At 35.0% G+C, this 22,196-nt stretch overlaps 2 protein-coding genes across 2 annotated transcripts in view; both read right to left on the bottom strand.

Annotated features, from left to right (window-relative positions):
• LOC144972225 (uncharacterized) overlaps nucleotides 1–22,196 on the bottom strand; it is a 101,891-nt gene that overhangs the window by 59,680 nt on the left and 20,015 nt on the right. The gene's annotated exons all lie outside the window — the stretch shown is intronic.
• Nucleotides 1,865–20,796, bottom strand: LOC144972213 (cytoplasmic phosphatidylinositol transfer protein 1-like). Its single transcript, XM_078913236.1, has 11 exons — nucleotides 20,617–20,796; nucleotides 15,921–16,153; nucleotides 14,889–15,037; nucleotides 14,281–14,369; nucleotides 14,074–14,081; nucleotides 8,999–9,070; nucleotides 8,400–8,498; nucleotides 7,636–7,695; nucleotides 6,528–6,623; nucleotides 5,258–5,321; nucleotides 1,865–3,893 (listed from the first exon to the last, which is right to left on the bottom strand). Exons 2-11 carry the CDS (start codon nucleotides 15,966–15,968, stop codon nucleotides 3,820–3,822), a joined length of 759 nt encoding a protein of 252 aa, XP_078769362.1. The 5' UTR covers nucleotides 15,969–16,153; nucleotides 20,617–20,796; the 3' UTR covers nucleotides 1,865–3,819.

Here is a 22,196-nt window from a genome sequence, read left to right as displayed (position 1 = left end):
TCTAATGGTAAAACCCATCTCACCAAACATTCTAATGGTAAAAACCATCTCACCAAACATTCTTATAGTAAAACCCATCACACCAAACATTTTAATGGTAAAACCCATCACACCAAACAGTCTAATGGTAAAACCCATCACACCAAACAGTCTAATGGTAAAAAACATCTCACCAAACAGTCTAATGGTAAAAAACATCTCACCAAACAGTCTAATGGTAAAAAACATCTCACCAGTCTAATGGTAAAACCCATCACACCAAACAGTCTAATGGTAAAAAACATCACACCAGTCTAATGGTAAAACCCATCACACCAGTCTAATGGTAAAACCCATCACACCACACAGCAGGAAGGAGAATCAATAGTTGCCACCATTTACAACATCTTTCTTTATATATATATATATATATATATATATATATATATATATATATATATATATATATATATATATATATATATATATATATATATATATATATATATATATATATATATATATAAATCAACAAGGCTAACCCATCAATACAGGAGTTGGTCAGAATACATTATTTTTTAAATAATATTTGACCATAAATTGGTGACTTCAAACATTGATGGATTATGATGACCTCCAACTTGTCATTAACCGTCGTTGTCTGTTCTACTCTGGAAAAACGTGTATTTAAAAATTTGGCCAGAAAACTCGTTCTTCAAATATCAATCGATTTAAATGACTCTCATCTTGGCAAAAACTCTCCAATCTGGGACCTTATGAAGTCTTCCTTCAAGTTCCAGGTTTCAAAGTTTTAGCCAAGATGAAGTTCATTCAAATCGATTCATATTTGAAGGACGAGTTATTTGGCCAAATTTGTTAATACATGTTTTTCCACAATACGACCTTTACCTGTTCGAATATCAAACTGAGATTTCCTTACAGACTTTGTTTCGAGTTGGAGAGTTTTGACAAATTGAGACCATCTCAATCCATTGATATTTATTGATTTAACAGCTTCCTGGTTATATTAGAAATTATGTGGCTTGAAAGAGAACAACAGAGGAAATCAAATCCCAAACCTTACCAGCCAAGTCAATCAAGCAGACAAACGTGTATCAAATTCTTATACGTCATAAGAGTGATTGTAATAATGAAATAAGAATGGCTCAATATTTAAGTAGTTTACAGCAATATTTATCCATAAAACCAAAACCACACATCTAAAAAAAAACACCTCACGTCTAACTCGGCTATATAAAAATATTAAAATAATAAAATAAATCAAGAATATTTATATATATATATATATATATATAAATGTATGGAAAAAAATTGGAATGTCACACTAGACGCTAGTAACCACTAAAAATGTCTACAATTTTCCTGAGTATCCAAGACTTTGTACAAAGAGAATGGGTTTTACAGCATGTTTCAAATGAGATGTTAGGTAGCGTACTGGCCTTTTTGGCCAAAGATATAAATAGAATTGTCTGTCTCATTTCTCACTTCAGTAATTTTTAAAGTTTTTTTTTTAAATGAGTGTTTCAATTATTTTGTTACCTGCCTTTGTTCAAATCATTAAAATAACAATGCACCAAAAATGAGAGCGAATTGTGCAGACACACACACACACACACACACACACATATATATATATATATATATATATATATATATATATATATATATATATATATATATATATATATATATATACCTATGAAATGGATTTTGGTAGCAGGTCTGTAGACAGCATATTTTCAATAGAGATATATTCCAAGTGGTTTCACCTCAAAATCCTGTCTCATTTTTAAACATATTTTTTAATCAGACGACGGTGCCTTTGTATTTCACATAAAAGAAATTGAATTGAAAAAAAAATATATATATATTAAAAATAGCAGTTTATTTCAGCACCAATGTTTGTTTAAAATGAAATGAAGATGACCAAAGGATTCAATCAAATTGGCAGCATGCAAGACTGGGATAGAAGTCATGTTAATGTACAAAAAATCACAGGTAGCTGAGGTAACACTGGCAGGGGGTGAGGGGGGGGGAGATGGAAAACAGTACAACAGGGATCCAAGTCAGAAAATTTTCCAACCACTGAAGAATAGTGTGTCGTGGAATGGGACAGACTTTTTTGCTTACATAATTCCATCCACTCGATCACAGAATCCCCGGACATAACTGAAACCACGGAATTCCGCGAAAACGTGGATCCCTGCAGAATCAATGGGACAGAGGGAAGGATGGAGGCTAGGAAATTGGAAGAAGTGAGGGAGTAAGGAATGTTGTAGTACTTGAGCGGAATGATAAAACCCAGCCCTCATTTAACAAAAAGACACATTCACACACACTCATGCACTCCCATAATTAATCATACAAACACAAACACAGAGGTAAAAACTAAACACTATAAAGCATTTCAAATAAAATGTAAAAGGCAGCACACACACACACACACACACACACACACACACTTGTATTAAAATATACAGAAGAGACTCAGAATCATTTGCATTGGAGAACTTCAATGCAAAGCAAAAATAATATAAATAAAAACATAATTAATAAATAAAAAGACAAAACAAAAGAAACAAAAAACAAACAAAAAAACACAACTTCTATTTCACCCTATGTAGACAAAGTACGACAATCGAATCTATAACACAGGGATATAACTATAACTAGAAGTAACAACAAACTAACTGTCAACCAATAAAATACAACATTTAAAACTATAATCAATGAGAAAACACAAATGCAATTTAGAACAAAAAAGGGAACTTTAAAAAACAAACCGTTTAAAGTAAAATAAAATGGGATTAAAAACTTGCAAGATATTTTGTCATTAAAGCCAGACATAGGATTAGAGTAAGAGAAAGACTTTCAATGAATTGGAATCACCTCTACCCATATTGATTATAGATACACTCATCATTAACTCTTGGGACTGGGGTTTTCTTATCTCTATAAGCGTTGAAGACGGGTCGTTTTTTTAAAGGGTTTTTAAAAACCAAGTTAAATCATAAAGTTATTGTTATATCTTAATGAAATATGATAAGTAATTAGTTTGAAATTTACTATTATATATAACATAAACTGCACCACTCTATCTGATACAGTTTTAATGATGGGATTTATTGAAAATGTGTATTTTTTGCTTTTCTGCAAAAATTCCGAAAAAATGACTTGTAAAGAATAAAATGGGTATTATACTTTAAATTACCTGTTTTTGAGTCATAAAATCTAAGAGAAAACACCTAACAAATGAAAAAATGTCCAAAGTAACAAATAAAAACATTATTCTTGAGTGACATTTTTTGAAGCATTTGGATGAGAAGCTAAGAATATAGATAAATATCAATTGTTTGTCCATCTTGACTGACCTGCTCTAAATCTCTACAAAATTGAAACTAGTCATCAAGTATCGATACTGCCCTGCACCATTCAATGGTAAAATGTTTAATAACTAGCGTTGAAGATGAGTCATGCATGCATGAGCACTTAAAAAACGAAAATAGTTTTCACGATGTGAGATCCTGCGTTATCTACGGGATTTGTCTACACAGCTGGCGACTGGTCCCGTATATTTACGGGATTAGTCCTAAGAGAGTTAATGATTCAATCTGTACACAATTCATGCAAGAGGTGGGACACAGCTTCACAGAAAACCTGCCACAGGCTCCTTCCGTTAGAAATAACAAATTAAAAAAAACAAACAATATTTTTGGTCAGATGGCTGAGATTTCATCCAATCGTTGTCCTGATTACCACGGATTACGAATTGAGATCGATGTCTTTGTCAAGACAGGTCCATGATATGGGACAGCTTTACTAGGACAGTACTTTTTTATTAGTTGCTTCGTTGGTCTGGGCCTCATATGCCCGTAGGTCATCCATGGTCATGTCTGGGAAGACAATAATCAAAGTGTCAAAATTTTGCCTTGAACATGGCTATGTGCAGCTGTGTGGTCTAGTGGTATGACACTCACTTTCGGATCGGAAGGTCCTGGGTTCTAGCCTCGCTCAGCGTATAGTTCGAGTCCTTGGAGAAGGCTCTTTACCCACAATTTCTAACCGTACTCGGGTGTAAAATGAGTACCTGGCCATTAACAGCGTTGTCTCCCAAAGAAAAAGAAAAATGTGATATCGCCTAACAGGCGTCATGTCCCATCCTAAATGAAATGTTAAATTTTGCTGTTGGCCAGGGACACCCTGTAAAGCGCTTTGAGCACGTTTAGTGGATATTGCGCTATATAAAATCTCAACACAAATAAATACACTAGCTATCCATGAATCAAACACTTTTATAATCATTCTGTTGAGTGTGTAAATGAGGTTGATTAATGATAATAATAATAATTGACTCTTATATTATAGAGCGCACAGTATTCTCAACAATGAGGCTCTTGGCGCTTTAAATTACATCAACACAAAACAATATTTTAAGTACATGACATCAAAAGCTGTTTTCAAGAATTTCTTGAAAACAGAAAATGATTTGGATTCTCGGATGCTCTGTGGAATGATGTTCCCTACAGAAGGACCAAAATGAGAACAGGACCTTGTTCCTGCCTTTGTAACGAATGCGTGGGATAGCCAAACGGGTGGTGTCATGGGTGGAACTCAAAGGTTAGGTTGTCGAATATTTCTTTGAGGTAGGGAGGGGCAGTGTTTTAAGTGATTAAAGGAGCAAACGACATTGGATTAGATCAAAGAGCACAATCTCACCGGCTCTTAATTGAAGACAACCACAACAAAACAAATGTGCAAATAAAAAAGAAAGTAATAAAATAAGAAAATGAAACAAGACTTATGGTCCTATGGAAAAGACACAAAGAAAAACAACAAACCCAAATAATAAAAACTCATGGACCCACAACCAACATTACTATAACAGCTTCATTAAAGAACAAAATACCAAATACGGAATGTTTCGGGCTCAAAACAATTCTTCAGCCAATAAGAAAAACAGTAAAAACGTGAATGCATCACTTAAAATCCAGACAAACAGCAGATGAGTGTTCGGCACATCTGCTTGACAAATATGAAGTTGAAATGTCATTAAGTGATGTATTAACATTTTTGCTGCTTCAGTTATTGGCTGAAGAATTGTTTTGAGCCTGAAACGTTCATGTTTGATATGTTGTTGCTTTTTTTTTTTAAGCCATCCTATTCATGTTTGTACATGGCTCATTGCAGACCACAGGTTCTAGCTGCTTTGTTTTCACTTAAACCCAATTTTTATAACAACACAAATGTAATCATTTACCTATCCATTCATCTATCCATGTAAAAGCTTGTCTGTGACCTTTGAGTAAAACATCACGGACTGACTGGAGACAACAGAAAGTAAAATATCCATTATTATTCCACCCTTTCCTTTGGAAAACCCTATCATTTCTTAGTAAATATGTGATCGTTGAGTAATGCCTTGAATGCGTTGGTTAAAAATTTTATACAATGATGGAAGAATATTTTAGCACATTTTATTTGTGTGAAATTAGGTGTAAAAGACAGATGATTGATGATTATAAATAATCTTTTGGTGCGCATGAATACAAATCCAACGTTTTCCTTTTTTGGGTCAACTTGTCATTCAAGCAGATGGAGAAAGATGCAAATGATGGTGATTAGAAGTACTTCTTCCATACAATTTCATCACGAAATATCTAATAATCTTACTTCGAGGGGTGGAATAAAGGTATTCTTTCATTTCTTGCTATTTATTAAACCCGTTATAATTTTAGCGTGCTCCCCAATAACACATACTCGCAAGTTTGTGGTGTTATTGGGCACGATAAAAATAACTCATTTAATAAATACAAAGAAATGAAAGATTCGTATAAAAATAATAATAATGTAAATCAATTTAACCACTCCTACTCCATATACAAACAGATGACAATAAAAGGATAGTATAATGTTTAAATTGTATTATAATCATGATCATAGTCATCCTGACTGGCCAAATAACAGTGAAAAATGATTGGTTCTAACACACAAAAACCTTGTGTAATGTTAACCCACTAAAAATTAATTTCTGACAATGAAATGAGATTTGATAACCTCCCTGGCAAGCAAATAACAACTACAAATTAAGTGAGATGTCATCTGCAATCCATTATATTTAATCACACCAGGGAAACTGTAAATAGAGACAGCTTTTTACAAAATGGGCCCTTGATAGTTAAGTTTGTGTATACTTTCTTATCAAGCAAAGGGATTGGTATTTGTCCTTGGAGCAGTCGGGAGAGGTGGGGTTACCCTGTCATCCATTTGTCAACTCAGCAGTGATTGGGTTGCTGGCTCTGTTAAATCTGACAGAAAGAGCCTTATGATAAACTAGCATTCTATCCAAAAAGTAGCTTGCAATCTATTTAATGCTAAGAAATGGGTAATTTCTAGCTGCATGGACAAAGGACTCTGAAGGACTACTTTTTTACATATGGCAGCTTGCGTTCATAACCAGCCTTTCACAGTGGGACATGGATTGGATTGGATTAAATTGAGCACCAAAATTATATATACTGTTAGTTTACCTTGTGTGTGAAGGCCTCGACTTTGGTCTGCAATCCAAACACCTCAAACTTGGCTCTCACTACTTTGTAGGAACACATCAGAGGTTTGGACTCTGCCTGTATAGAACGAGACAAATATCACGATAGATTCACAGTTCTCAAGTGTATTTCCCAATTTCCCAATACTTAATTTTTAAAAAATTTAATTTTAAAATAAAATAAAATTCCCTTTATTCATCCCACTGGTAAAATTTGTCTCTAGGGTCTATTCCAAGGTAAGACTGGAATAACTCGGGTGTGAGCCGCTAATTGAGCTAAGGCGAGGTGACAGGTGATGGGTGATCGAACTCGGAACCTTTTGGGTGTGAAGCAAAGACTGTACAGCTGAGCCATGAGTAACATCACTTCCTTGAAGCTCTTGCCGTTCCATTGACGAAAAGCGGAAAATTTAATCGAGTCCTAGTCCAAACTGTTTCAATTCGGGGAAAACCCAAATATGAAGGAGATTTAATTATAAAAATAATTTTGACAAAACAACAGTCCAATGGAGAATTTTTTTATTTTTTTTTTTTAGACCCAGGCCATCCTATCTAATGACCCTCTTAATTAGTAACAATTTTATTTGTTAGGTTAATTATTATGTTTAGTAGTAGTAGCAGTAGAAAGGCATTGGATTAACTGCTTCTTCAATGGAGAAGAACGGTTTTGTCACATGACGAAATAAGCATTTTCATTGGATAGTTGTACCCTATATTTACAGACATTATGCATCATTGGCTGAACAGTGATCCTGGTGTTAACTCACTCGAGCCTAGAGATTTTTGATACTTTTCAAAATTGAAAAAAATGTATTACAATGAGCATGTACATAGATAGTTTTATTCAACTATCATTAACATTAACATGTAAAAACTAAAAACAATAGCTTTGATACTACGCCGATAATTGGTCTCCGAAAAATGTAATAAATAGGCATGGGGTAAAAGTAACATGGGTAAATTACGGATATAGTCGGTGTTAGGGTCGAGTGAGTTAAAACAGTTTGTGACTGAAGCATTCAATGTGGTCTTTCTTTCAAAAAGAAACAAAAAAAACACTGAATAGTCAGAGTGATGTAAACAGCCCATACCTTCCAGTCTCCAACCAGTGGTCCTCTGCCTGTCTTTGCCGACTTGAATTTTGTAGGATCCTTACAGTACAGGTGAAAAATGAAGACAAAATTAGAAACGGTAACTTTTTTCCAGTGAGACATTGAAAAGCACTCGTTATTTTTTAAAATAAAGGTGTAAAATAAAATTTAAAAGGACATTTATTTTTTAAATCTGAAAACGACTTTGAAATAATAATCACAATAAAAATGTCATTAGGAATGTGAATGCTGAGAGTTGCAAGCCAAAGATAATAGAGATTAATATATTGTATATAATATTGCATATTAATATATATAATCTTGTAAGATTTATTGTTGAAAAATAATGATGAGCTTTTTTGTTTGTTTGTTTGTTTCGTTGACTTTCTGGACCACTAGTAATTCTCATGTTTGGCCAAATTTGTCAATCTATATGATTTTGTCAATCTATATGAATTTGTCAATCTATATGAATTTGTCAATTTATATGATTTTGTCAATCTATATGAATTTGTCAATTTATATGAATTTGTCAATTTATATGATTTTGTCAATCTATATGAATTTGTCAATTTATATGATTTTGTCAATCTATATGAATTTGCTAATTTATATGAAGAAAAAGGATAGAAGAATAACATATATATATATATATATATATATATATATATATATATATATATATTATATATATATATATATATATATATATCAAAATATCTTCAACCACACGATAGGTTCAGAGCAGAGATTAATCTGGGTACCTCATCTGCCTTGTAATGTTTCTCTGGCAATGAATCTTTGGCAATGTCAATCACTTCAACCTGGCGTTTTGCAAGGTCCTCCGGGGATAAATTGACACACTGGTTGAGGAGAAGGATATGGAGAAATCAATTCATGGCCTATGGACCCTGTGCTTATGATATAAAGTTTTAAGTTCAAATGGCCACACAAACCCGAGCCCTGGTGACACTCAAGAGGTCATATTAATATCAATGCCCAGGAAAAATAAGAGGGCACACATTATATATATGTCAGTGTCAATTCCCTAGATTTGGAGTTTGGTGCTTGTAACACTCTTGGGTTACAAGAGCTAAGTAAAAGGTAGGAAAAAGGGAGTAATAAAGAATATTTTTAAAAAAGATTAAATTGTTTCTTCCATTATTCTAATCCTACATGTACCATCCATAGTCTAACACTAAAGCCATCCAGTATTCTTACTTCAGCTTCATGGTTTTCTATACTGGCAGTAAATCCCTATACTGTACTATACTGCTAAATCCAAACCACAAAATAATAACAATACAAGGCAATACCCATTTAACTTTAAATAGACCAAATCCTTTGCCCCAACGTTACCTACATTGTCGGAGGTTCCTGCATTGTCTTCGTATCGGGTTTCGATGTGGACGCTGAATCGTGGCATGAAAGAACACTGCAAAAAACAATAAACAAATAAATAAAAAAGAAAGTAAAAGTTGATAACATGACAATTGTATAGTCGTGATCAAAATAAATCTGATGTGAAATCATCTTTTCCTCTTTCCTATGCAATAAGTAGAAATTGTTCCACTCCTCAATTGTATGATTTGATTTGGCTTGATCACCTTCATGTTGTAACTTGTTTTTTTTTTTGTTTTTTGTTTTTTTTTTTTTAACTCTCTTGAGACGGAGGTTTTCTTATCTCTACAAGCGTTGAAGACTTTTTTAAAACCAAGTTAAATCATAAAGTTATTGTTATATCTTAACCCATTGCTGCCCGGGCATAATCTGAAAAAATGTCACTCACAGACCATGCGAGGGGAGATAACTCTTCCAAATGTCATAGTACACTTCATTAAAAAATTAATTGCGAGTATGTGAGGCATGCTAGAAACAAAATAAAAGCTGTTTTGGAAAGAAGAATGAATGGACTTTAATTTGATGTATTGTTTTGGACTATTGATTCATATTTTGATTTGAAAAAAAATGTTAAAGTTGAAAAATATGTAATAATATTAAAACACGTGAAATCCATTGTCTAGGTAGTCGCATCGCCCGTGGCTGAGCCGCTGATCGAGCCCCGATATCGATGTTACGGCTCTGGAGTGAAAATTGTGTTTACCGGTGAACATAGTTTTACTTCCATTGCCGTGGAATCGCTTCCTGTGCACTAATTTCGTCACTTCCGGTCTCATTTTAAAGAGGAGAAGCCAGCGCATCAGGCGGCGTTTTCAGATTTTTAATCCGTTCATTCTTTGTTCAGATGCCAGCTGTTTGAAAATTTGGTAAGTTTTAACTTCATTTTAAATACATTTTTCATTATATTACCTATTTTTAATTAATGTTATATTATTCGCCAACCATTTTTCTCTATTTGTGTGAATTTTGGTGGTGATTGATGCTGGCGAAAGCGTCTTTTAGTGACTTTAAATACGATGCGTGTTCATGAAGTTGGCGATGGCCAACCAGGATTGCCTCTCGATGTATCCCCGAGTCTCCTGTGTACAGTGCAGTCTGTAAACTATCGACTGTGTTTGCTTTTGTGACTTGTATAAATAATTTCAAGCTAAATAATTGCTGTAAAAAGACTGAAAATAGGCCCATCCATAATTTTAGTTTTATTTTATGAATGAATGTTGAAACTGAAATGACTTTTTAACTGGGATGATACCGGACAACTAAAAATTATGTTCCACTGATATTATTTTTTATCTTTTATTTTTGTTTGTTCTGCAGGTTAAGTGTGTTGGTTTAATTTAATGTGGTTAATTTCAATACAAATAATACAGAATAGCATGATAGAGCCAATTCAAGTATATTTCATGCATTACTTTACTCTTTACCACAACAAAAATTATTATATAACTTTTAATTTTGTTGATTTAATCATAATCGAAGTACTTTTTTTGTTTTCAGAGTCAGACGTTCATTATGACACCACATTTTCATGTTTCATTTCCTGCCTTGTATTTTTAAATATGAAATTGAAATAACAATATGAATTTGATTGTCTGCCACCTCCAACTCCCGTCGTCTGCCGCCTCGAACTCCAGTCGTCTGTCTTGTATTTTTAAATATGAGATTGGAATAACAACATGAATTTGATTGTCTGCCACCTCCAACTCCAGTCGTCTGCCTCCTCCAGCTCCAATAATCTGCCTTGTATTTTTATATATGAAATTGAAATAACAACATGAATTTGATTGTCTGCCACCTCCAACTCCAGTCGTCTGCCGCCTCTAACTCCTGTCGTCTGTCTTGTATTTTTAAATATGAGATTGAAATAACAACATGAATTTGATTGTCTGCCTCCTCCAGCTCCAATAATCTGCCTTGTATTTTTAAATATGAAATTGACATAACAACATGAATTTGATTGTCTGCCACCTCCAACTCCAGTCGTCTGCCGCCTCGAACTCCAGTCGTCTGTCTTGTATTTTTAAATATGAGATTGAAATAAAACATGAATTTGATTGTCTGCCACCTCCAACTCCAGTCGTCTGCCGTCTCGAACTCCAGTCGTCTGTCTTGTATTTCTAAATATGAGATTGAAATAACAACATGAATTTGATTGTCTACCACCTCCAGCTCCTATAATCTGCCTTGTATTTTTGAATATATGAAATTGTAATAACAACATGAATTTGATTGTCTGCCACCTCCAACTCCCGTCGTCTGCCGCCTCCAGCTCCAATAATCTGCCTTGTATTTCTAAATATGAGATTGAAATAACAACATGAATTTGATTGTCTGCTACCTCCAACTCCCGTCATCTGCCTCCTCCAGCTCCAATAATCCGCCTTGTATTTTTAAATATGAAATTGAAATAACAACATGAATTTGATTGTCTGCCACCCCCAACTCCAGTCGTCTGCCGCCTCTAACTCCAGTCGTCTGTCTTGTATTTTTAAATATGAGACTGAAATAACGACATGAATTTGATTGTCTGCCACCTCCAACTCCCGTCGACTGCCTCCTCCAGCTCCAATAATCTGCCTTGTATTTTAAATATGAAATTGAAGTAACAACATGAATTCGATCGTCAGTCTCCCCCAACTACTTCTGTATCATTGCTTGGACTTCGATGTATTTATTCAGTATCATTACCTGGATATTGCCTGTGTCTACATTCCATGCAGCCAACAACCCAGAGTGCCTAGATTTTGTTGTCTTCTGTCTTTTGCCACATATCAGCCATCTTATGGATTTAAGCGAGTCAGTACGTGAGTACCCTTTAATCTGTTCTCTTAGTGATGTTGAATGCAAAGCAATTATCAAATTTTCTAAAGTTCATTTCAATTTTAATGTAGTTTAATAGTTAGTCATATGATACATCTCTTCGAGATGTTCAGTTTGATATATGACATGCCTATGTTGCAGAAAGTTTGCAAAGTGTCGGTATTTATCGGCTTATTGTTTGTTATTATGTAATATGTTACGTAATATTCAATTTTGCATTTTCAGGTTAAGTTTTCTCTACCACTCTTATGTAGTTCTTGTTTTTAATTTTGCATTTTTATCACTGACCATGTTTGCATATATAAAGCGGCAAGCTTGTTTCTCCCGAGTACTGTTGGTGCCCAAATGTCTTGTCCAAGGATGCAAAAACATTGGGCAGTACATTTGCAAGTTGCATTTACTGACACTTGTTCAACTTTATTTCTAGCCCTGTTCATTGTTTTTTTGTTTTTTTTTTCTTCTCTCCGAATACCAGTCATCTTTCGTCTGTTGCTCATTTGCCAATGCCAAATATTAAGTGCCTTCCCCAAGGACACAACTTTAGTGTCTAAATTCATACGTTTACGCTCCTTTCCTCTTGTTTTAACAATTTTTGTGTTCAAAATTAATCATAGCCATAGTATTGTAAGCATGCTCTGGAAGAAGACCACCCTCAAATCTGTTTTTAAAGTTATTATCCGTTCCTCGCGTCTTTTTTTTTCATTTTCTAGGGTTATGTAATTGCATGACGTTGCATAATATTGCATAATAATCATTTAATTTTTTTAAAATTTGCTTCGTCTTTCCTTTGCGATCATTTTGATATATGGTTTTATATGTATTCCATCCCAAATAACCGTGATTTTCCATTTCCCCCGCTTTTCGGTTGCTCTCTGGTCACAGTTTTAGTTTCTTTTTTCCTCTTAAATTATATTAAGTATTTTGGTCCACTTTTGCGGACTAATAATCCCGTAACTTTGGTTCTAATTGTCACATTGTCATAATTTTGGTACCATTGAAAAGTGTATTTCTTGCAGAATAGCATGAGACTATTTTGAAAACAATTGCTGCAATCTCAAATTTTCATGCAACTACCTACATTGTCAATGTCATCAAAATACGCATCCAACTCAACCTCAATGTCTGATTCAGTGTCTGAATGAGCACTTTCATAATCACTATCCATTAAAAAACGTTGATCACGCCCGAGAATTGAGGAATTCAAACGCGATTCCAGCAAAAAAAAAAAAAAAAAAAAAGGACGTTACCACAACCGATTTGGTCGACAAACTTAAAAAAATCACAGCAGACAAACGAATTGAGATAAAAACAATCGGGAAATTTCTAGTTTCACTTTCACTCTTTCTCTACTTTCGTTTTCTTAATAAAAAGAAGTGGTTCTACACACGTTTTTAGTTTACGGGTTCAAAGATACCGGGTACCTGGCGGGCGATATCGGGCGATTTGGACTGATTGAGATGTTTTTTTAGCGGGCGATTACGGGCGATTTGGGCGGCAATGGGTTAATGAAATATGATAAGTAATTAGTTTGAAATTTACTATTATATATAACATAAACTGCATCACTCTATCTGATACAGTTATAATGATGGGATTTATTGAAAATGTGTATTTTTTGGTTTTCTGCAAAAATTCCTTTAAAATGACTTTTAATGAATAAAATGGGTATTATACTTTAAATTACCTGTTTTTGAGTCATAAAATCTAAGAGAAAACACCTAACAAATGAAAAAATGTCAAAAGTAACAAATAAAAACATTATTCTTGAGTGGCATTTTTTGAAGCATTTGGATGAGAAGCTAAGAATATAGATAAATATCAATTGTTTGTCCATTTTGACTGACCTGCTCTAAATCTCTACAAAATTGAAACCAGTCATCAAGTATCGATACTGCCCTGCACCATTCAATGGTAAAATGTTTAACTAGCATTGAAGATGAGTCATGCATGCATGAGCACTTAAAAAACGAAAATAGTTTTCACGATGTGAGATCCCGCGTTATCTACGGGATTAGTCTACACAGCTGGGGACTGGTCCCGTATATTTACGGGATTAGTCCTAAAAAAGTTAAGGGCTTTATGGCACAATTTTTTTAATTTACAAATTAAAACCACCCAAGAAAAAGTAAGAGAAAGTCAAATTGGTTCCTATAGGCATGTGCCGAATGTTGACCAAATCAGCCACATCCCAAAAAACAGTAAAATGACAATACTCACAGTGTATTCTGTCATCGCCATTGTTGTTGAGATATGAAAAGAAAGGGGAGATAATACATCTTTATATTAATATTCATGTATTTACTAGTGGAAGGACATTAAATTTTTTAAAGGAAATTTATCACTTATTAATTATCAAGACATTTTTTTTAACATAACAAGAATAAAGTGATAGAACTGTCCAATTAGAGAAGATAACTTCCTCACCTGTAATTGTGTAGGGGAAATAATTCCAAGCTTTCTCTGTGATGTAAAATAGTCTTGGTATCAAGGCTTGAATCCAGGTGGGTAGGCGACTGGAAATGAAGATTAAAATAATAAACTGTCACCCATTGTCTCAAAATGGTTTTATGACGGAGTCAAATTGAATCCTAATCCTATGCTTAATAATAACAAATTGGAATTAGTGCCTTTATTGTGGAGAGCCAGTTTGAGTCTTAGACTTTGAAAAAAAACCTTACATTTTCCAGATCTGAACATTTTCATTTTTAACACAATTTTCTTTCTCCATTTCCTTTTGACAAAATACCAAATCCACAATTTTATTTATTTTTTTTATTTTTCTGAACACACGGATATCCTGAGGGCAGGTCAGATTTTATTTTAATCCCCTTGTCTGCCCAACAGTAATCAGGTTCCTGGGTCTGATAGATCTGCAGAAAAATTATTTGCAAATAGATTGGCATCCTATCCAAAAGGTAGCAAACAATCGCTACGCTCAATATAATGCTACAGAAAGGGGGGATGAACTCCGACTCGAGCCACCCTCTGGCTCTAAAGAACTATAATTGTTGAAATCTGTGTCCTTAACTTACCTAGATAAATGAACTCGTTTTTCGGTGAACCGTCCTTTCCCATGAACTTCATCTTGGCATTCCTCATTGGTGACAATCTCAATCCCTTCTCCCTTATCCGACTCTTCATGACTGTGTCTGGCTATCATGTACAGTTGGCCGATTCGATACTGGGGAAACACATCAAAACTTATAGAAATGTAGACCAAAGCTAACCTTGTTCAAAGAGTGAGGGGTGGGGGGGGGGGGGGGGGAGATTAAGCGTTAAATCCAAGAAAAAAATATTTTTACTTTATTCCAAATCTAAATCTAAATAATCTAAATAAAAATTGCACTTCTTGACTGCACCCATTACCGAGTGACAAGCACTCCACTCTGTGGTCTTGTCGTATGACACTCACTTTTGGACCAAAAGGTCCTGGGTTCGATAGTTGAGTCCTTGGAAAAGGCTCTTCATTCACATTCTCTCACCGTATTCAGGTGTAAAATGAGTACCTGGCGGTTAATGCAGCGTTGTCTTTGTCCAAAAAAAAAAAACATGTAATATCACCTAACAGGCATGATGTCTCGTCCTACATGTGTTATTGTTGGTCAGGGACCCTTTGTAAAGCACTTTGAACACATTTAGTGGATATTGCGCTGTATAAAAGCTCAACTTTTTTAAAAAAATGAATTCCCCTGAAGTACATAGGATATCACATGTCGCCCTCTAAGTTCTAGTCACTAATTCAAAAATTGAAAAAAACAAAACAACAAAAACAAAGACAACATTATTTTTAACACCAAGGGATTCTTAAAATTTTAGGCATAGGGAGAAGAATGTAAAACGCTTTTCAGGACCATCATCTCATTGTTCAATCAAGTCTGGCAAAAAAGTGAGAGCTAATTCTAATCTAAAGCAACATTCAGGTCAGTTCAATTTCAACTGTATGTCTATCCATTCCACAAAAGATCCTCTAAATGTGAACGGGACGGTATTGGAAAAATAATTAGCTAGGTAATAGGAAAACAAGAGATAATTGGATAGAATTTCCAAAGATTCAAGAGACTCACCTCCTCCACAGAAATGGGCATACATATCCGATATTCCACAAGGTGCATGGTGCGTCTTCCTTTCTTTCAACTGGTATATACAATATTTATATATCTATATAAATTATATTTTCTATATTTATATACAAACTGAATAATTCAAATATATTGATTCAGCTCGGCAACATTGTTGTGTGAATCCTCATCCAAATGTTCAATAGAGAAGGTCAATAAGTTGAGTACGGACTGTCAAACTGAAAAGTTATAAAAAAGAAAAAAACAAAGATGAGCTCCTGGCTGGTCATAATTAGAGCAAATTTAAGTAGATATTGCAAGACATAAAAGCATTACAAAAACCAAAAAAATGACAACTCATCACTCTTATTTGTTACATCCTTTTCTTACTTTCTCTCCTTATTCCATTAGAATGAGAGGTGACCAGTTCTCATCACATTTGATTCAACAAAACTTACCTTATACTAGACCTTAGACCATCCTGAGTTATCAGACTAATCAGGCTTACACAAATCTTCATACTCATCTCACTTGAGATTGCGACAAACCATCCCTCTCCAAAGTACTCTTGGATGGCCCCCCCTTTTTTTAATTTCCATTTGGCATCCATTTCATTACACGTCTGGTCTAGGTAGTCAATATTCTTTCATCCTGATGATGTGTCCAACTCATCTTAACCTTCACTCCCAATTCTCTCCGCCTTGTCTTTCATCTTTGTTCTCCTCTTTATTTTTGTTATGTGACTTTGCTGCAGTACGTACCCCCCAGAATTTTTCTGATGCACTTTCTGTGGAAGGCCATTGAGTTCCCTGGTATCCATTAAGCACAACTGCCATGTTCCATGTTGACTTCCATACAAAAGAATTGATGTTACAGTAGATGATACAGATTTCATTTGGAGGTCATGAGGTCATAACCTTGATGAGTTTGTGGAATGCTGCTCTTGTTTTTCCTAATCCATACTTTATTTCTTTTGTTTTAACATCTTGCTCAGTATAGATCTAAGGGTGATGCCTCTCCCATTAGAGATACAGTGTACTCTGGATACGTCCACATTGCTTACGTCGATTTTTTTTCTTGGTCCCTCCCCCTTTTTCCTAAATAACATTAGTAAAAAAAAAATTTAAAACACTCTACATAAGTCGATGTCACTTAAGTCGATGTTCTCATCACTCATGACCACAATAAAATCACAAATAACTATTTCCATTGGTTAAAAAAAAGTCACCAGTAAGAATTTTCATTGGTTAAGAATTTTTGCGAACAATTGGCGCACACCAATGTGATGTAGGTGCTTTGCCTGACGTCTGTGCTCAATGTACATGAGCAGTATTGAATGGCTTTGATTTATCCATCTCTCATTTTACATCTTCAAGTAAAGATTTTATTTTTTAAATTTTGTTCTGATCCCAGGCCATCCTATCTAATGACCCTCTTAATTAGTATCAACTTTCTTATGAATTCAAGTCAAGTCTACAATTACAATGGCAAACAAAAGGTTCACAACCCTATTGCTTAAAAGAATGATCAAACTGACTGATGCAGTTGAAAAGGCTGGCATAGGACAGAATATCATGCCATGCATAGGAAATTGGCATACCATCCAATTCAGTCTCGACGATATATTAGAAGTAGAAGCGTGACCACTACATTGTCAATTCAATGCCATCCAGCAACGTCCATGGAAAGTGCCATATTAAGGGCCATACTTATTCTAGATTGGCTTGCTTTGGTCATGCATTTTGGCTCATTTGGTTACACTCCATGACCACTACATTGTCAATTCAATGCCATCCAGCAACGTCCATGGAAAGTGCCATATTAAGGGCCATACTTATTCTAGATTGGCTTGCTTTGTTCATGCATTTTGGCTCATTTGGTTACAATCCATGACCACTACATTGTCAATTCAATGCCATCCAGCAACGTCCATGGAAAGTGCCATATTAAGGGCCATACTTATTCTAGATTGGCTTGCTTTGTTCATGCATTTTGGCTCATTTGGTTACAATCCATGACCACTACATTGTCAATTCAATGCCATCCGGCAACGTCCATGGAAAGTGCCATATTAAGGGCCATACTTATTCTAGATTGGCTTGCTTTGTTCATGCATTTTGGCTCATTTGGTTACAATCCATGACCACTACATTGTCAATTCAATGCCATCCAGCAACGTCCATGGAAAGTGCCATATTAAGGGCCATACTTATTCTAGATTGGCTTGCTTTGTTCATGCATTTTGGCTCATTTGGTTACAATCCATGACCACTACATTGTCAATTCAATGCCATCCAGCAACGTCCATGGAAAGTGCCATATTAAGGGCCATACTTATTCTAGATTGGCTTGCTTTGTTCATGCATTTTGGCTCATTTGGTTACAATCCATGACCACTACATTGTCAATTCAATGCCATCCAGCAACGTCCATGGAAAGTGCCATATAAGGGCCATACTTATTCTAGATTGGCTTGCTTTGTTCATGCATTTTGGCTCATTTGGTTACAATCCATGACCACTACATTGTCAATTCAATGCCATCCAGCAACATCCATGGAAAGTGCCATATTAAGGGCCATACTTATTCTAGATTGGCTTGCTTTGTTCATGCATTTTGGCTCATTTGGTTACAATCCATGACCACTACATTGTCAATTCAATGCCATCCAGCAACGTCCATGGAAAGTGCCATATTAAGGGCCATACTTATTCTAGATTGGCTTGCTTTGTTCATGCATTTTGGCTCATTTGGTTACAATCCATGACCATTACATTGTCAATTCAATGCCATCCAGCAACGTCCATGGAAAGTGCCATATTAAGGGCCATACTTATTCTAGATTGGCTTGCTTTCTTCATGCATTTTGGCTCATTTGGTTACACTCCAGTGAGGTTGATTTTTGGTTAAGTCGATTTTTTTCCCCAGTTCCCCTGGGCATCATCTTCTTATCCGGAGTCTACTGTACTGTAACCTGTTTTGGTAGGAGTACAATAGTGTCTGTTTTCCATTCCACTGGTATTTTCTCCTCTTTCCAGATTCCATTGCATAATTTAGATTTACAGTGCACGTACAAACATATTTTAACATTTCTTGATGTTGCTGTCTGACCTAGTGTTTTATTATTTTTCAGTGGATGTCGATTGCCAGTTCATTTATTGGTCCTGTTTCCATTTCCTATGTCATTTGCTATGTTATATCTAGGTCGGCTCAGGTTAAGTAGCAACTTGAAGTACTCCGTCGAACATCAGAAACGGGGGGAAAAACAACATCAAATAACAATTGAGCAGATTCAAAAACATAAAAACAGCTGTGGAAAATATGATCAGATTAAAAAGAGGTCAAAAGAACGACTGTGGGCCCTGATTGATCAAAGAAACATAAAAATACAATGCAAGAATGAAACTACAACTAAAAAAATACAAAAACAAATATACAAGTTAAAGATTATAGAAAGATAAAAGAAGTTGAAGAAGCAACATATCGAATTATAAAAAGGAGCAGACAAATGACATATGGGGGCAACAAGAAACAACTTATGCCAAGCCAATTAAAGACAACGAAATATATTGAACACAGCAAACTATATATAAGTAGGTACTTTGGTAAACGTCCATTTGGCACTCCAGATAAATGGCCTAGCGGCTGTGACCCGAATTTTCGGACTTTTGATTGATGGGTCTCTGAAAAAATTTCATATATTTTTTGTTGTTTATGGGTGGATTTTAATGGTTTATGTCTTATTTTCTTCAGGAGGAATTACTCTATCGTTTGGTGTTGTTTATTTTTAAACCAATGCCAATTTAGTATATATATATATCTTTTGATTGTGGATAAAATACTGTATAATTTAGCTTTGGATAATTAAAAAATTAGAAATTTGTAAACCAAAATTTAAGTGATGGCACGTGATTTTTTTAAAAGAGCTTTTACTTTTATAAAGCGTAACATCCACTAAACGTGCTCAAAGCGCTTCACAAAGGGTCCCTGGCCAACAGTAACATGTAACATGTAGGACGGGTTTACATCTTAACTTTTTAATAAAATTAAATTCAGGGCAAAGCTGTATACCGCATCCATGAAATTCGTTCCACCAAAATCCTTACTCAAATTCAAATCTTAACGGTCATTTTAGGACAGTTTTGAAATCCAAATGGTAGTTACTACCGGAAATGCAACAGTTCCAGGTCACAAAGTCCGTCAGTAAATAATAAAGGTAAATAAAAGACCATTTTTCTCATTAGAATCGTGTTGAAAAACATTGTACAATGATATTTAGGTTTCATTATGTCATTACCTAAGCTATATCCAATTCAAATTTTTCACCAAAGTTAGAAATCATAAATCCGTTGCAATTTCAATTTCTATTTCAACAATCTCCACCCATTACCGTGCCCATGCCGACACGATTGAATGGAAAGCAAAGGAGAATACAACAATGACGGTTCTTTGAGTTTGAAAGAAATTGGATGAAGCTCTGCAAAATTAAACCTCTTTCTTGTGGAATCGTTATATAGACAAATCACCTCGGGGATACACGATGGAACTCCACTTGTTTGTCTAAGTCTATAGTCTATCTAAATCAAAATCTAAGAAGAGAAGAAGAAAGTTAAATAGGTAGTCTAAGAATAGTAAGAAGAAGAAAGGAGGGTCATGTGCCGATAGTCATACTTCATACATTTTCATTTATACATTTACGTACCTAGTTTGCGGTGTTAATGACAGACAATGGAGCTACAGATGCACTTGGTAGCGCAATCTGTTATCTTCAGTGGACAACAATCGACAATTACCTATGGTTTGTTGTCTGCTGTCTGCTGGTATTTGTATTGATTGTCGTAAACAAAACATGACCCTCTCGAGTCTCGAAGACGTTTCCGTCGATCGATGAAGAAAAGGTGTGGCAAGATAAAAATAGATATTTCCACGGCAAATCGTGAGCACCCGTCTTCTGCTTTTTGCAGAAGGTGGAAGCATCTACTGCCAAAGCTAATAAATTAATATTAACAAGTCGTATTATAATAGTCTTGATTCTTAAGTTTGATTTCCCGACATCTCCTCCTCCTCCTTCGTTATCATCATCATCACCGTCGTAGTCGTCGTCGTCGTCGCTGTCTTCGTCATCATGTTCATATATCCCTTGTTTTCATGCCATTTCTGTTTCTGTTACATTCGATTTAAACTCGCCAGCTAATTTTTAAAAATAATTATCATCGACGCCATAATAATAATAATAATAATAATAATAATAATAATAATAATAATAATAATAATAATAATAATAATAATAATAATAATAATAAATATTCGTATTGTTCAGAAATGGAACAGTTTGAAATTTGAAACAAAGAATGCAAAATCTATGGATTATTTCAAGGTGTTAGTAGACAGGGAATTATATGATGGGAGATTTATATATGACGAATAATACTTGTTTGCTCTGCTGTTGACATGGCTTTCAATCTTGTATGTATATATTATGCATTATTATATTATTATGGTTATCTTCTATACGCGTGTGTATGTGTGTGTGTGTGTGTGTGTGTGTGGTTGTGTGTGCGCTTTGCATGTCAAGGTTAAAGATATATGTTTGTACACCACATGAGTACATTTAAGTTGAAATACTATCTTTACCACGTGTATCGTTATTGTAATATTTAATCAATAGATTTATGGCATTACTAATTAATATTAAGGGCATTCAAAGGATCTTATCCTATTTTGCCCTATACCACATGTTATGTTATGTTAATAATAATAATAATAATAATAATAATAATAATAATAATATCACGTTTATTTTTCTCCCTCTTTATTGGCAATATCTCCAAATACAACGCATTATCCCATATTATTATTATTACACCCAGGTAAGCCTGCAACTAAAGGCAGCCAAGAACTTGGCCAGGCCGAGTTCATGAAGAATAACATAGTACGTAGTGTGGGGCCCGGGATGGCGGAGGCCATTCGGACACCGTGTTGGATTCCATTAGTCACATATCAGGGCGGGCCGTTCGAGGCCCCACATCCAGGATGATCTCGTGACGTTAACCGGAATTACTCCTTTGCCCCCGATATGCCTCAAGCTCCCCCACCAGCGACACTGTAGGTGATCCACTAAAAGATAGAGAAACGCAAGTCTTTTGAAGAAGCTGGTGGGATCAACGTGGGGTGCTAGCCAAGCGCTCCTGAGGACATTCGCCTTAGCACTTGGTATTCCACCGCGGAGTATTGCGCTCCAATGTGGGTTAGAAACAAGAACGTTTGAGAAGGTAGATATGA

The sequence above is a fragment of the Berghia stephanieae genome, chromosome 5, assembly GCF_034508935.2.
Source record: "Berghia stephanieae isolate SIO BIC M18660-M18661 chromosome 5, UCSD_Bste_1.3, whole genome shotgun sequence".
In the NCBI taxonomy this organism is placed as follows: Eukaryota; Metazoa; Mollusca; class Gastropoda; order Nudibranchia; family Aeolidiidae; genus Berghia; species Berghia stephanieae.
The sequence above is the reverse complement of the archived record's forward strand: the minus strand, read 5'-3'. Positions and strand labels throughout refer to the sequence as shown.